General features: G+C 43.0%; 1 protein-coding gene across 1 annotated transcript in view; it reads right to left on the bottom strand.

Annotated features, from left to right (window-relative positions):
* Positions 1 to 6763: 6763 nt before the first annotated feature.
* The window catches only part of ABRA (actin-binding Rho activating protein), a 10971-nt gene continuing 225 nt past the window's right edge, over positions 6764 to 17509 (bottom strand). Inside the window, exons 2-3 of the mRNA XM_010863465.1 lie at positions 16919 to 17509; positions 6764 to 7749 (exon numbers count right to left, since the gene is read on the bottom strand). The exon at positions 16919 to 17509 is cut by the window's right edge and continues 6 nt beyond it. Of these exons, the coding sequence (XP_010861767.1) occupies positions 7272 to 7749; positions 16919 to 17509 (1069 nt within the window). The 3' untranslated portion in view covers positions 6764 to 7271. The remainder of the gene's footprint in view (positions 7750 to 16918) is intronic.

Raw genomic sequence — 17509 nt, 5'->3', positions numbered from 1 at the left:
AAATTTTCCAAGCCAGGCTTCAGCAATATGTGAACCATGAACTTCCAGATGTTCAAGCTGGTTTTAGAAAAGGCAGAGGAACCAGAGATCAAATTGCCAACATCTGCTGGATCATCGAAAAAGCAAGGGAGTTCCAGAAAAACATCTATTTCTGCTTTATTTACTATGCCAAAGCCTTCGACTATGGATCACAGTAAACTGGAAAATTTTGAAAGAGATGGGAATACCAGACCACCTGACTTGCCTCTTGAGAAACCTATATGCAGGTCAGGAAGCAACAGTTAGAACTGGACATGGAACAACAGACTGGTTCCAAATAGGAAAAGGAGTACATCAAGGCTATATATTATCACCCTGCTTTTTTAACTTATATGCAGAGTACATCATGAGAAATGCTGGGCTGGAAGAAGCACAAGCTAGAATCAGTATTGCCGGGAGAAATACCAATAACCTCAGATATGCAGATGACACCACCCTTGTTGCAGAAGGTGAAGAGGAACTCAAAAGCCTCTTGATGAAAGTGAAAGAGAAGAGTGAAAAAGTTGGCTTAAAGCTCAACATTCAGAAAACGAAGATAATGGCATCCGGTTCCATCACTTCATGGGAAATAGATGGGGAAACAGTGGAAACAGTGTCAGACTTTATTTTAGGGGGACTCCAAAATCACTGCAGATGGTGATTGCAGCCATGAAAGTAAAAGATGCTTACTCCTTGGAAGGAAAGTTATGACCAACCTCGATAGCATATTGAAAAGCAGAGATATTGCTTTGCCAACAAAGGTCGGTCTAGTCAAGGCTATGGTTTTTCCTGTGGTCATGTATGGATGTGAGAGTTGGACTGTGATGAAGGCTGAGCGCCGAAGAATTGATGCTTTTGGACTGTGGTGCTAGAGAAGACTCTTGAGAGTCCCTTGGACTGCAAGGAGATCCAACCAGTCCTAAAGGAGATCAATCCTGGTTGTTCTTTGGGAGGACTAATGCTGAGGCTGAAACTCCAGTACTTTGGCCACCTCATGTGAAGAGTTGACTCACTGGAAAAGACTGTGATGCTGGGAGGTATTGGGGGCAGGAGGAGAAGTGGACGACAGGATGAGATGGCTGGATGGCATCACCGACTTGATGTACATGAGTTTGGGTGAACTCTTGGAGGTGGTGATGGACAGGGAGGCCTGGCATGCTGCAATTCATGGAGTCGCAAAGAGTCGGACACTACTGAGCGACAGAACTGAACTGACTAAACTGATTGTTTGAGTTGTATCTTGAAAGGAAGTTTTAGGATTGGGATTTTTTTCTTTTCTTTGACAAGGCGTTACCAGGCTGAATGGAAGAGGAAAAGACCATCCGTGTAACAAATAGCTTAAATGGAGTTATAAATCAACTCTGTACTTTTCAGAGGATTTATTCAAGTGAAGACATGTCCATTCAGGACTTCATGGCTTTTTCTTTTCTTTTTGCATATGTGGAAAAATAACAATGTAGTTAACTATTCCAAGGCAGAAGAGTACTATGAAAAAAGAATATAATGTTATGACTTTTTTAAGACAGCATCAGATATTTTAAGATTTGGGTTTAATGAGATGTAATTTTTTTGTCTTTTTAAAATGGATGGAAACTTTTCTTTTAATTTAATTTTGGTTGTTCTGAGCCTTCGTTGCTGTTCCTAGGCTTCAATTGTGGCACACAGGCTTGTTGCAGTGACTTCTCTTATTTTGGAGCATGGTCTCTAGAGCTCACAGGCTTCAGTACTTAGAGCACAGGGACTCAGGAGTTGCGGCTTAGTCTCTCTGTGGTATGCGGAATCTTCCCAGACCAAGGGTCGAACCCATGTCCTCCACGTCGGCAGGCAGATTCTTCACCACTGAGCCATTGGGGAAGTCTATAATATTTCTTATATGGGATTTTTGTCTCCTCAATCTTCATTACCATGTATGTTTCATATTTTAAAATGAGAGTATCCTACTAAGATCAATTGAGCAGACGCTGATCCATATTGCATTAACCCATGGCCTTTATAGCCACATTGTCATTTTCCCTCACTTACCTCTTTCTCTAAGCAGATGAGGTAGGGAGAAAAAGAACCAGGTGTGGCTTTCTTGACATAAGCCATTTTTGGCCTATGTTATTTTGTGATCAAGCCTGGCCACAGTGCTTGATCTTGAACAGATCTCAGTAATAAATGGATTTCAGTTCAGTTCAGTTCACTCACTCAGTTGTGTCCGACTCTTTGTGACCCCATGAATTGCAGCACGCCAGGCCTCCCTGTCCATCACCAACTCCCGGAATTCACTCAAACTCACGTCCATCGAGTCGGTGATGCCATCCAGCCATTTCATCCTCTGTCGTCCCCTTCTCCTGCCCCCAGTCCTTCCCAGCATCAGAATCTTTAACAGTGAGTCAACTCTTCGCATGAGGTGGCCAAAGTCCTGGAGTTTCAGCTTTAGCATCATTCCTTCCAAAGAACACCCAGGACTGATCTCTTTCAGAATGGACTGGTTGGATCTCCTTGCAGTCCAAGGGACTCTCAAGAGTCTTCTCCAACACCACAGTTCAAAAGCATCAATTCTTCAGCACTCAGCTTTCTTCACAGTTCAACTCTCACATCCATACATGACCACAGGAAAAACCATAGCCTCAACTAGACTGACCTTTGTTGGCAAAGTAATGTCTCTGCTTTTCAATATAGGGGACAAAAAATATTTGGGAACAAAACCATTACCAAGCAAGAGAAATAACAAGAGCAAAGATAGCAGTTGTAAAGACTGCTAGTTCTCTGTCAATGGTTAAGGCTAGCATAAAGCACTGTCTTGAGCTGGTTTGCAAAACTTAAATCCCAACAACCAGATCAACTGGAATCTAAGGGATAATGATGCTGACCTTTTCTGACCCTCATGTTATTAGTCAACTAAAGTTTGAAGTCTGCCTACCACCCAAGCCCCTTCATGAATATGCCTGTACCAATAGCTTAAAGTTGCCCAGTTTTGCTGTTCAGAGAGACACTGTTTTGGAAAAGTCCCTGGTGTTCTCCTTACTTAGAGCAAGTAATAAGTCTAATGCAATTTGGCTTGGTTGTATCTTACAGCAAACCCAGTTTTCAGGTAAAATTTCTACACGATCGAGCCTACTTTATAGTAATTCATAATTTTTATATACACAGCATTTAGTATACATACACAATATATTGTGATAATTGTGTAAGAGGAAAGGCTGGGGTGGCAAGGATTCCTAAGCTGGTTTGGGGAGAGGGTGAAGAAAGAAAGTTGTCTGAGCTAGACTTTAAAGCTTTTTTTTTTTTTTAAAAAAAAAAAAAGGACCATGTGTGTCTGTTCTTCACACTACCCAGCACATAGGAGTTATTCTGGTGTGACAAAATGTTGTGAAAATGGAGGAAAATTGTTTTGGGTGGAAATAATAGACATCCTCAAAGGAGGAGGAAGGACAGAAATTAACAGTTTTTACTGAAGCCCTAAAATGTGCTAAAAATGCTCTATGGGCAGGACTGAAGATAGATGTGAGGGGCAGTGATTAGTTGGTATGTATGGCCACGCATGATAGCTTCACAGTTCTCAGTTATATTTGGAAAGAGGTCATTTACTTGGAAAGAACAGGTAGTTGACAACATAATTGGCAACAGCTGAAGCCCTCCAACCTCTAAACTACACTTTGTGTGAGGAAATAAATTCCCTTTGTTATTTAAACCAGATTCTGTTATACAACTGAAAGCAGCTGAGCTTTATGTCAGAAGATAAAGGTGTTAAAACCTGAAAAAGTGACATTCTCCCTGTTTTGCTCTAAGGTGGTCTAAAGAATAACAGCCATAGTTGCACCACTTTGGAACTTAGAAAAGCCAATTCTTGGGCCCCATCCCAGACCTACTAAAATCTCTGGGGTTCACCCAGGGGTCCTTAGCAAGCTTTCCAGGTGACTTTTCAGCATGCCAAAACTTGAAACCTCTGCAGTGCTGAGCGACTCCTTATTTGCATTTCTAAAAAGCAACAGGTGTTGCTGATGTCCGTGGAAGGCAGATCAGCCTTTAAGTAGCACCTCTGAAATTCTCTGTTCCCTGAGATGTTGAAGCAAACAATTCAGAGCTTTGAAGAGTGTGCGCTAAGTTTTCCTCCTCTTCAGAGGTAAGCAGTAACTGCTTATGAGCCAATTCAGGCTGGTTTCTTTCCAAAAGAAGAGGTGACTAATGGAGAACGTTTTTTTTCTCTGTAGATTAGGGGATAAAAATATATCCTATTGTTACCAAAAGTGGGGTCTGGCTGCTTGCAGTACTGGAATTTCTTGGTCAAAAGTCAATATGATGTTGTTCTGTTAGAGACAGGTTGTTTTTATGTGAAGAAACAGGGATGCTCCCCAAATCTGGGCACACAGTGCCATGAGAAAATCCTTGTTGGTATTCCCAAAGAGTTTTAAGGTTTTTCTTCATTATGAAAGAATTCAGAGACAAAGCAGAGAGGTTAAGAAAGTAAAATGAAAGTTTACTTAAGCAAAAATACACTTTGAGAGAGAGAGTCTGGTGAGGAGCTGGGTGTCTACAAATGATTACTTTAAAAAGATACACAGCGTGAAAGGTGAGTTAAGTTTTATTTGGGGTAAAATGAGGATTGCAGCCCAGGAGACGGCACCTCAGACATCTCTGAGGAGAACTACTCCAGAGAGGGGTGTGTGTGTGTTGGGAGAGGGGTGTATGTGGGGTGGGGGGGAGCAATATATGTGATTTTGGTAAAGGGTGCGTTCATGCAATAAAATGCTTATCTTTACAAAAAGGTTCTCTGCTAGTCTTGGTGAGGAGCTGATGTCACCGTGAAGGGATTTAGTCTTTTCTAGCTATGAGAAGATACAAGGATTGGGCTCATAAAATTAGTTCCTGAAAATGCCTATCTAAAGACCTGTTCGGCCTTGAAGGTCCCTGCTCCTTTCTCCTTGGAATAGATTTTGTTTGCGTCCTCCAAGAGTCTCTGTTTCCCTCAGTCCTGTGGAAGTTCTGTAATGAAATCCTGCTGACCTTCAGAGTCAGATTCCCTGGGGATTCTCAGTCCTTTTGCCAGATCCCCTGATTGGAAAGTCTTTTGTGGGGCCTAGAACTTTCGCAAGAGTGCGAGGACTTCTTTGGTGTGATTGTTCTTCAGTTTTGGATAGCCCACCTGGCGGGCCTGTTGTGGAGCTAATGGCAACCTCCTCCAAGAGGACTATTGCCTCCACCTGCTGCACCTCTCAGAACCGCTGCAGCCAGAGCCCCTGTCCCCGCGGCAGGCCACTGCTGACCCGTGCCTCCACAGGAGACCCTCAAACACAGGCAGATCTGGTTGAGTCTTTCGTGAGGGTCACTGCACCTTTCTCTGGGTCCTGGTGACCACAAGGTTTTGTTTGTGCCTGCCAAGCATCTCTGGCGGGTATGAAGTTTGATTTTAAATGTGATTGTACCCCTCCTACTCTAACAGGAGGGAAAGGGGTAGGGCACAACTTTTGAAAGAATGACATAGCCCAAGGATACAACATAAACTGATTAGAATCAAATGGGACCACGATGGCAGGCAAGACTAGACCTTGATCCTGAGTCAGCAAGTGAAATGACACACCCAGAGGTGGCATGACAGTTCCAAGGCCCTGTTAAAAGACCAAGGAGTGGGCTGTGGCCTAAATCCAGGAAATCTCCGCCCCTTCCCCAAAACAGTTGGAATAGTCCTCCAACTCATAAGCATATGAAATTACCCAGGCTATAAAAACTATGCCACATTTCATGGCCATCGCGTTCACCCTCTGCAATGGCCCACACTGTGGAGTGTGCTTTGGAACATACTTTAAAATAGTATTACAAAAACAAGAACATAAAAGTATGTTTTATTCTCGTGCCATGTTTTAAGCTTTTGACATAGGTTTCACTGTTATGATAAAAGTATACATCTTAGGTGAAATTCTACTAAGTAATATGTAATTTGACAAATCTATTATTAAAAATATACAAACTTTCCTCTTTAGGAAGATATTGAAACTTTCAGTTTGAAAGAAAATAATTTATGAAAGCAAAGATAACTCCTATGGTAGTTTAATCCATACTTTGTATTAAGCCTAACAGTTTACAATTAGGAGCACCTATTATTTTGCTGGATTATTCTTTGACATTAATTTCTGTATGTAACACCAAAGTGCTATCATTTAGTAACTTTCGTTGAATTTCTTAAGAATTGTAATCTCACATTTTATTCAGCTTGTTTTTAGAATTATATAAGGCACACTAATGGAGAAAAATGACAAGGAACAGATTAGTGCCAAATAAATTTCCTTGACATCATTAAACTATACTTCTTTCACTTTGGCTGGACTAATGTTGCTGTTTTTAGACTTCCGGGTATTTTCAAAACTTTTGTTAGATCACAAAGTAAAATGAAACAGTAAAATGACTTGATGAAAGTTTGTTTCTGATCTACCCATGACTCAGATTCTTCTACACTCAACATTCCAGTTCATTGTAGCGTTTTCTGTTTTTCTACTTTGATGTGTATTGAGGTAAATGTAGACAGCATGACTCATTAAGGTTTTTGAGAAAAAAATAAACTTCCCCAAGCAGTCCTGCAAAGGCAGAGAAATCTAAATCTCTCACCTCTGCTTTATCATAGAGAAGGTGAACAGAATTGCTTTCTCTGCTGGCTCTATGACCACCAGCGATGCCTGTTTTCATATGATTTGCCCAAATCACATCAGAGAAGGATGGCTAACTTCTGTTGGAAACCTATTAAATTCAAAGCCACGGAGCAATTTCATCAATTTCAGTGTCTTATTTGAATACAACTTTTTATTTATGTGCTTATTTTGTAAGTGATGCTATCATAAAAATAATAGAACAAAGTCAGGCTAGAAAATTTTAAGTTTAGTTTTGCCAAAATTAATGGAATGGTTTTTCGTTCCTAAACAATGACATATCATAGTATGGTTTGCTGATATTTACCCGAATTCATCTTAGGTATAATTATTTACATTAATATCTATAGCAACTTTGCAAAGAATAGCCAAATATCTTTGCCCAAAGGGCAAGTGGAATTTTAAATACTTATTGTGCACAAATAATCCTCAGTGTGCTTTCTGAAATGCTTTGTGTGTGCTTCCTCTGTCTTCAAACTCCCTCAGAAATAGAGTGCTCAAAAGTTATTTATGTAAAAAAATTGTTTAATAGTAACTTATTACAGAGCAGTTTGCATTTTACTTTCTCACTACATTAGCATTTAGCATTAAGACAAGAGTGGGTCAAGTTTGGTTTGTGTGATTGAAAGTTCACTTGAGTAGAGTAATCACAACATGGTCATCCCGGCCTTGCCATAACATCTCTCCTTCAAAGTCGACCAGTCCGTGTTTCCTGGCACGCATGAGAATGCCCACGACTTTATCTGAAATACGGACATATCTGTCAAAGAGATCCCCAAAGGTAACCTGGATCTTGCCATCCCGTCTGTGGCGAGCCATCGAGCGGATGATGAAACACATGTCCAGGATTTCTCTGTAGATGTGTTCCTCGGCTCTCTTGGCCCGTTCGGCAGTTTTGGTTCCTTCCTTGGGGCGGCCGTAGCCTTCGTCTCCTTTGTGCAGGCGGGTAGACATGGCCAACTCATAATCAAACTCTTCACTGAAGGGATTGAGCTTCTGGGATTGGATATGTTCATCAGCCCATTGTTGCCATCTCCCTTTCAGATTGCCCACTTGACTGTATTTCCTCTGGGCTTTGCAGTTGAGCTTCTCTGTGAATCTGTTTGCCCTAAAAGAGAGGGAAAAAAAATCAAGATATTCATAATTTAGCAAGGGTTGCTTTCTACTTGTACTTCTTACATATATGCATCTTAATGTAAGTCTATAAATTTTTCATTATAAAAGATATAATTCAAAAAAATAAGAGATGGAAGAAGGAAAGTCATGGATGATGCCACAGTTGTTCTGAGTTTGAGATAGGTCCTAGATTATTTTCTCTGTGAGTAACAATAATGTTTTAAGCCCCATAAAATGATATTAAACTCTATTTCAAGGAAAAACTTCCTTACACAAAGGTAAGGCAAATATGTGTAGCTCAAACTTGCATGTTAGTAACATTTAGAACTGGAATCATATCAGTGGGTTAAGGGAATCCACTTTATACACGACTTCAAAAAAGTTATTTGCCCAAAATAAGGTTTTTATCAGCCACATACTTATACTATTCACTCGTGTAGATTTTTAAATTATTTATTTGAATTGGAGGATAATTACAATATTGTGACGGTTTTTGCCACACATCAACATGAAGCCATAGACATACATGTGGCCCCTCCCTCCTGGACCTCCTCCCACATCCCTCCCCACCCCCATCCCTCCAGGTTGTCACAGGGCACCGCCGTCATACAGCAAATTCCCATTGGCTATCTACTTTACATGTGTTGATATATATGTTTCAGTGCTGTTCTCTCAAGTAATCCCACCCTCTCCTCCTCCCACTGTTTCCAAAAGTCTATTCTTTATGTCTGTGTCTCCCTTGCTGCCACCTTTGCCATGTATAGATTTTTAAATACGTATTTTTAATGAAGCATATTTATGTTCATATCTATGATGTTCCACAAATTTTGAAATAGCTAGTGTCTCCTATTTATACAACTAGATAACAGTAGTAACATTTATTGAATACGATGTGCTGACATTCTTCTAAACACTTTCTACTAATATTTCCACAACCATCTTATGAGATAGGTACCATTAATCTCATTTCACAGATGAGCAAAGTGAGGGCAGAAGGGTTAGGTAACTTACAGTCACAAAGTTGTTAAATGATGGAGCTGGGACTCGAACCAAAGTAAAGCCAGCTCCAGAGCCTGTGTATAACTACTGTGAAATGCTGCCCCAGCCCAGTGGAAGACGTGGAATTCAGACCCCAAATGTCTGAGGCCAAAGACCATGCTCTCTCCGCTATGTGATGGTGCCGCTCAGCCTGCCAGGGCAGTGTGTAATAAGTGGATGAGTTTTCTCTCAAATGTGTGGGTCTGCCATTGCAGCCTGGAATGCATTTCTTATTAAAAACCATCATTGGCGAGTGTAGACCTAATTTTAAAACAGCAAAGTTGTTTTAACATGACTTTCCTGTCATCTCTCTAGCTCCAATCTTATAAGTAAAGCATGAACTCTTGGACTATACAAAAGTCAGAAATCTATATTCCTCATCCCCACAAGTGACTCACCCATCCTTCTCCCCAACACCAAGTGGCTTCATGACTGGAAGCTTTGGAATTGGAGATGTAGGGTAGAGCTGAAATTGCTTATGTGGCTACAGTCCATGGGGTCGCAAAGAGTTGGACATGACCGAATGAGTAAGCACACACACACACACATACACACACACACACATGTGAATGGCATGCATGAGTTCAATAACCCCTCCCTGAACTCTCATAATTTGCTGGTCAAAACCCAGGAACAAGACAGATGCAGGTGTTCCTCACCATCCAAATTGATTTCCTAAAATCTGATCAATCAAATGCAGGAAACTAACAGATATGGGTAGGGAGGCATACATGTATTATTTTTCGAAGAGGACCGACAGCCACTAGGTGGCAAACTTTCATTAATTCCCATGCTTTGTGTCCCTAGCTTGCTGCATTGTTTCACTGTCATAACAGAATTGAAACCAGGAGCACACTGCTACAGATAACACTACTATTCTTTGTAAACACATGGACAAAAGTATATGATTAAGTCAATTGGGAAAAATCAGCATCCGAAAACTTTACACAATTATTACAACTTTAAAAAAATCACGTATGTATGGAAGGGCTTCCCAGGTGGCTCAGTAGTAAAGTATCTGCTAGCCAATGCAGGAGCTGCAGGAGACAGGGTTCCATCCCTGGGTGGGGAAGATCTCCTGGAGGAGGAAATGGCAATACACTCTAGTATTGTTGCCTGAGAAATCCCCCTGACAGAGGAGCCTGGCAGGCTACAGCCCATGGAGTTGCAAACAGCCAGACATGACTGAGCAACTATGCACACATGTATGTATGGACAAATGCTAGGAACTACACTGCCCTGAAGTGAAACGCATTTTCCTCAGCCCTGCTGGTCCTTGTCTTCATCTGCGTCTCCACAGACTGTCCCTGTTCAGCTGCCCAGAGTATGGGCTGCTAGATCTCATGATCAGACGAGAGTAAATGCCTAGTCCCCTTGCAATGACGACAATCCATGGCAGACACAGCCTTGGATAACAAGCCCAGTGTCATCCTGGCAGAACCCAAAGCTCATATCAAACTTGAGGCTGGAACAGCTTGCTGGAGAAGAGACTTGAACATCTCAGAAGACAGTGAAAAGAACAGCATGATTCACTAACTCATGCTTTTTGTCTCCTGAGCCCCAACTGCGGTCTGTCCTATAGTATAGAACATAATACGTCCTCCCTTTAAGGAACTTCTGGGCACTTTGACATTCCTTCCATCCTTTATTAAATTATGTATGACACCTATTGTGTACCAGACACACTTTTTTCAAAATTAATTTATATTTCTGTGGCTTTGCTGGGTCTTTGTTGTTATGCGAGTATTTTCTCTAGCGGGGCTACTCTCCAGTTGCGGTGCGTGGGCCTATTGTGGTGGCATCTCTTGCTGTGGAGCACAGGCTCCAGGGTGCACGGGCTTCAGTAGTTGTGGAGCACGGGCTCAGTTGCCCCACAGCACGTGAAATCTTCCTGGACCAGGGATCAAACCCGTGTCCCCTGCATTGGCAGGTGGATTCTTAACCACTGGACAACCAGGGAAGTCCCAGACACTCTTTTAAGTACTAACTGAATATTCAGTAATGAAAAAGCATGGTGAATAATCACTAAAAGACATTCATAAAAATAAAAAGAATAAAACAAATTTGAGCACATGCTCCAATTTTAACTATGTAAAATATATATATGCACCAGGTTGAGGAAATCGAAGAGTACGTGCATAACTGAAATTGTTTGTCTAGAGATAGTTGGTTTTCTTTTAAATTTTTTTTTCAAAATTCTTTCTGCTGGTATTACAGTTGACCCTTGAACAACACAGGTTTGAATTCCATGGGTCCACTTCTATGTGGACACTTTTTCATAGTAAATACTACAGTACTGGGCTTCCAGGTGGCACTAGTGGTTAAGAAGCTGCCTGCCAATGCAGGAGAGGAGAGACGTAAGTTCCGTTTGGGAAGATTCCCTGGAGGATGGCATGGCAACCCACTCTTGCCTCTCCTCCCATGGACAAAGGAGCCTGGCGGGCTACAGTCCATAGAGTCACAAAGAGTTGGACATGAACCAAGCACCTGAGCATACGCACACACTGCAGTACTACAGGATCTGCATCCGCTTGTTCGGGGGAATTATGTATGGGGGCGGGGGACTCGGATACTTCAGGCACTTGAAAACTTGAGTATAACTCTACAGGTGCTTCCCTAGTGGCTCAGCTGGTAAAGAATCTGCCTGCAATCAGGAGACCTGGGTTCCATCCCTGGGTTGGGAAGATCCCCTGGAGAAGGAAATGGCTACCCACTCCAGTATTCTGTCCTGGAGAATTCCATGTACTATATATATGGTCCATGGGGTCACAAAGAGTCGGGACATGACTGAGCGACTTTCACGTTCTACAGTTACACTGTATCCATGTTTCCACATTCATGGATTCATGGATGCTTGGATCTCCATTTGATTCGTTGAGTCTGTTCTCTGCTGAGAGATGAGTCTAACCCAGTGGTTAACCAGCACAGGTTGAGCAATACTCTAGTAAGCATTTGCTGCTGCTGCTGCTAAGTTGCTTCAGTCATGTCCGACTCTTAGTGACCCCATGGACTGCAGCCTACCAGGCTCCTCCATCCATGGGATTTTCCAGGCAAGAGTATTGGAGTGGGGTGCCATTGCCTTCTCCCAGTAAGCATTTATTGAAAAAAAAAATCCACTTATAAGTGGACTCACACAGCTCAAACCCATGTTGTAAGAGCCAACTGTATTGATTTTATAACTTAGAGAAAGCACAGAATTGAAAAATATTCAAATTAGTATCCAGATATAATTAGCATAAACTGTATATTATATGGGCCTCATTCTTTGATGATATATATTTTTTTCTTTTTACTAGGAACTTAAATTCCCTGAGTGTTGAAATTCTATGTCATTTGGGATAAGGGTCGGGTTTGGTGAGGTAATGATGCTATGAAGAAGAGAAACATCTAAAAGAGCATCTTCTAAATTTTAATGTCCATTTGTTATATGGTCAAACTATAATTCCCAATAATAGGAGAGAAGGCAAGTGAAAAAACTGGTCCTTTAAGCAAGAATTAGAAAATTGGGTTGCTTAAAAATTACTAGAAGGAAATATACCTTAATGAGTATTTAATTTTATCTATCTTGTACATGTTCGGTATTACTTTCATATTTTCAATTTTTAAAAAGTCTGAAAGGATCAGGTTTAAATCACGATTAGTAAGTCTCAGACTCTGAGCATCTCCCTGTTCACTGAATGTAGGAATCAATATAGAAGCTTATCCTGTTTTTTAAATTTTCAAGTAAAATATGAATGATAGTTCAGATTGAGCTTTAGAAAGATGACCTAGTATAAATTCATAGAAAGCAAAGCAATATTGAAAGACTGGCACCATGTTCATATCTTAAGCTAAAACGCTTCTCTGTCAGTAAAGCCAAGAACTTCTGCCACATTTCCGATGTCTTGGGGAAGTTCTAGGGAGAAGCTGCTCCTGTGCACACTCATGTGCTTAGTCTTCTTACAGGAAGTATATTGCAAGTTTGGTTAATGGGAGCATGACCTCCACAGGGTCACATTTATCAGAAGCAGAGTGACTGTATATTCACAACTGTGCTCTACGTTCTGTTATCAGCCAGGTGTGGGAACCAGGCCTGTGCTGCTCTGCTTCTTGCAGACTGGTAACCGTCCTGAGTCCATGGAAGGGTTCCAAGCTCTAGAACTGGGGCAAATACTAGAAGGCCATACTTTCCCCTTTGTTTCTAGCAAATACCTTTAAAAAAAGTTGCACCAAAACATTACACTTTGGGAGTTTTCCTGGGATTCCACAATGGAGGTGATGCTTGGATCTCCATTTGATTCGTTGAGTCTGTTCTCTGCTGAGAGATGAGTCTAATGCAGTGGTTAAGAACACAAGCTCTAAAGTCATTCTTCCCTGGTGGCTCAGATGGTAGAGAATCTGCATGCAAGGCGGGAGACCTGGGCTCAATCCCTGGGTTGGGAAGAACACAAGCTCTGGCATCACTTCCCGAGGGCATCACTTACTGGCTCTATGACGTGGATATATTTCTGTGTTCAGTTCCCTCTTCTATAAAACACCCCCTCATGCTCAACCATTTCATTTTTACTGAACAGACCTTGGAGGAGAGGGTGGATGCATGACTCTCATTTTAATATTGTGCCATTACTGTATGTAACACATTGTGTAATATTGCACCATTACTGTAATGGGGGACAGATAAAAGTTGCTTTGTCTGAAGGACCTGGACCAAACAAGTCACATAGCTACGCAGTCAAAAGACTTTTAAAAACAAAGCATAAAATGGAACTCATTTTCATAGTAAAGCCCCAGTTAGTAAACTTCTTTTGGTAAGGAATATTTCTACTTTTTATCAAACCTGAATTGTTTGTCTCTGTTATCTGTAGAACCACCCAGAAAACTCTCTTTCTGCTTAAATATCCATGACACATCATTTTCTCCCTATTAGTGGATATGGGGAAAGAATGGTGCTTAGAATTAAAAATAAGTGAACAAACCCCCTCTCATATAGGCCTAGTCAGGGATGCCACATTTATGTCTCCAGCAGTATGTGAGCACCCCATGAGGTAAAAAGCCCCATTAGGCTTCCGCTGTAGCTTTCTGAGCATCGCTCACATTGGCTGACATTCAGAGCTGCTATTGCTGTGGGCAACATTCCAGTACCCTGCGTGCTCTAAGACTGAGGGAAAGGAACCCAAGAAGCAAGGGAGGGATTTCACTCCCATAGGTAGGTACGTAGGTTTAGTCACTCAGTCATGTCCAACTGCAGTCATGTGACCCCATGGACTGCAGCCAGGCAGGCTCCTCTGTCCATGGGATTCTCCAGGCAAGAATCCTGGAGTGGTTTGCCATTTCCTCCTCCAGGGGATCTTCCCAGCCCAGGGATGGAACCCGGGTCTCCTGCTTTGCAGGCAGAATCTTTACCGATTGAGCCGCAAGGGAAGCCCTATTCCCTTCCCCAACCCTGATAGCCAGTCTCCTAGTATCATACAGTGTTGGGATGACCAGGGCTGGCCCCTTGTATTATACAGAACACAACTCTGTGCCCATCACTTTACATGATTGATACCAAAATGACTCTATGGATTATCACAGCTTTTTTTTTTTTTGGTGAGAATGAAGAAACTTTAGGATTTTCCCAGGTAACCAGTATTTCAAATCTAATTGTGTCTCATTCAAAGCCTATGTCCTGCTCTAGCACAGAGAGAAGGCGTGTTTTGGGGAACCATGAGAAGGGCCTAGTATGCACGTTCCCACTTTCAGGTGAGACAGTTTAGAGTAGTGGTCAATAAGGTGGGCTCTGGATCCAGAGTGCCTGGGTTTGAATCCCATGGACAGTACAATCCTATACAAATTCCTTAATATTTCTTTGTCTCGTGTTCCCATCTATCCAGTGAAGATAATGATTATGCCTACCCTGAGAGAATGTTGTGAGGATTAAATAAATAAACATATGAACAATTCTTAGGTGCCAAAAGAGAGGACATGTGTCAGAGACTGGTCCCAGCTGTCATCTTCCTGCCCTCGGCCAATTCAAAAGATGCTGACAGGAATATCTTCTTTGTGCTACCCTCGGTTTTTACTCTGTTGGGTTCTATTATTTCATTTTCTAGCATGCATACCTCCTAAATCCATGAGGCTAAAATTTAGACTATGGTTCCGTATGACCTGGCAGAATAGTGATTTCTGGTTATGAATTCCTATGTGAATGTAAGTAGAACACAAATCCAGATCTCTGAGTGTATCCTCAAGGCGCTGAGTGAGAAGTAGCATCATGTCTGGTTTCAAAGCGTGACATTTGGAGATGGGCATGCATGTCTCAGGTCACTAACTTGCTGAGTGAACTTTCCCTCTGAGCTTCATCCCTAAAATGAGATATTACCAACCTTATTGTGAGAGTTCAGAGGACAAAGCAGGTAAAACACCTATATGTGTATGTGTTAGTCACTCAGTTGTGTCTGACTCTGTGCAACCCTCTGGACTGTAGCCCACCAGGCTCCTCTGTCCATGCGATTTTCCAGGCAAGAGTACTGGAGCGGGTTGCCATGCCCTCCTCCAGGGGATCTTCCTGACCCAAGGATCAAACCCAAGCCTCCTGCGTTTGCAGGCAGATTCTTTACCACTGTGCCACCTGAGAAGCTCACTGGGACGCCCATAATAGTGCTCATTCTTTCAAAACATTTTTAAGGTCTCAAACTGTAAGGCAACTTTTTGTCAAATAAGGTTCCCAATTTTGTTCTTTACTGATTGTTCCATAAAAGTTGAAAAGCACACCTTCACATATAACTGTTCCCAGAGGGAGTCAGCTTGTAAGCATTTCATCACATCTGAGACTTCCCCCATATTCTGATATCCTGTGGTTGTAGAGTGAGAAATCCTGACTTTCTGTTCTGTGGAGGGAGACTTACTGTCTTGAAATAAAGCATGTGTTTCTTGTCACAATATATGTATTAATGTATCAGTCTGAGTCCATGTGTTGGTGTGTGTGTATGCATTTAACTGCTTTAGGATTGTGCTTCCCAGGTGGCGCTGGTGGTAAAAAACCCGCCTGCAAATGCAGTAGACATAGACTCAGATTTGATCCCTAGGTGGAAAAGATCTCCTGGAGGAGGGTGTGGCAACCCACTCCAGTACTCTTGCCTGGAGAATCCCATGGACAGAGGAGCCTGGTGGGCTACAGTTCATGGGGTCACAAAGAGGTGGACACGACTGAAGCAACTTATCACACATACACAGCACACAAGCATAGTGATATTTTAATTACCTAGCGTTAATAGCATTCTGCCTTTGTTTATAAATGGAAAAAGCTTTCTGAAAGTTTGAAGAATTGCTAAATAATAAGCTCTCTATGAGGACTAATAACTTCCATATAGTGAGCTTAGGAGCAGGCACTGTGCTAAGTTCTTGGCAGCTTTAATCTCATCTACTTCTCTCAAAACAGCAAAATTTATTGTTGCCATCATTTTACAAAGGAGGGTTTGGAGAAGAATAACTGGCTATTGTGTGTGTGTGTGTGTGTGTCTGTGTGTGTGTGTCTGTGTGTGTGTGTGAGTGATGAGAACATTTAAGAGCTATTCTCTTAGCAACTTTCAAGTGTACCACAGTATCATTATCTATAGCCAGGGCAGAGATGGGATTTGAACTTGGGCCTGTCTTACTTCAGAGGTTGTTCTCCAGTCAGACAGCAGCCTCCCACCTGTGTCCAGGCTCACAGAAGTCTGTGTTCCATGGGCACTATTTGGGTAGATGTGTCTCTTGATAATATTACATACACTGATTTGAGACAAGGGAAAGGTCTTTCCCCTCAGGAAATATGTTTTTCTGCAGAAAAAATAAGCCAATCCTTACTCATTATAGAACTGACTTCAAACATTAACCCGTAGCAGACACCTATCTCTGGTGGCTTCATCTTTGTTGTGGCTAAACCTTGAGGGTTCAGAACAGAGAGGAGAAACCAAAGGGGGCGAGCCCTTGACCCGGAGGTCCATGACTGAGCCGGGCACTGTCCTCTTAGCCCAGGGGCGAGCCTTCGCCCAGACCCGGCTGCCAGCCCTGTCGGCGAGTCCCCCCCTTACTCGGGCAGGGCTCCCCTGCTCTCTGGCACCCCTCAGCTGCTCGGGGCACGCGGCAGGCGGGATGAGGCGCTGAGAGACGCGTTCACTTACTGGGAGGGCAGGGGGCGTCTGATCCTGGCCACGGCCACCTGCTCTCCATCCGGCTCCGGCCTCTCGTCCGTCTCGCCTCCGTAGCCGCTGTCCTCTGTGTCCACACTGTCGCTCCTGCACTTGGGCTCCTCCTGCTCCATCGCCTTCCAGCCTCTGGTCAGCTCGGTCACCAGCTTGGCACACTTTCTCCTCAGCGTTGGGGAGCCGCGGCTGCGGAGGAGTCTGTCAACATCGCTCTCTGGCTGCCTGGCCTCCGGCTGGTCGCCATCCTGCTCGTACCGGTGGCTGAGGTGGCCCAGGTCCCCACCTCTCTCGTAAGCCTTGCTGACCACCGTTTTGGTCACCTCTTTCCTTTTGATAGGAGAAACCGCGCTGGCTTCCTCTGAGCCGTGTCCATCTTCTCCACAGCCCTCCGGCTTCGGGGAGGAAGGCTTTGGGGCCCTCTGAGCTTTCCAGCGGGTGGGGGCGTCTATCGCTGGTCCAGAAGCATCGGCTGGGTCCTGGGTGCCCCCTGGCATCCAGCCTGCAGGCTCCTGGGCCTGCCTGATGCTGTTTTCGTTGGCCCACTGCTGCCAGCCTCGGGCCCAGGTG

This window comes from Bison bison, unplaced genomic scaffold (genome assembly GCF_000754665.1).
Source record: "Bison bison bison isolate TAMUID 2011002044 unplaced genomic scaffold, Bison_UMD1.0 scf7180017864491, whole genome shotgun sequence".
NCBI lineage: Eukaryota > Metazoa > Chordata > Mammalia > Artiodactyla > Bovidae > Bison > Bison bison.
This window is presented reverse-complemented; position numbering and strand designations above follow the sequence as displayed.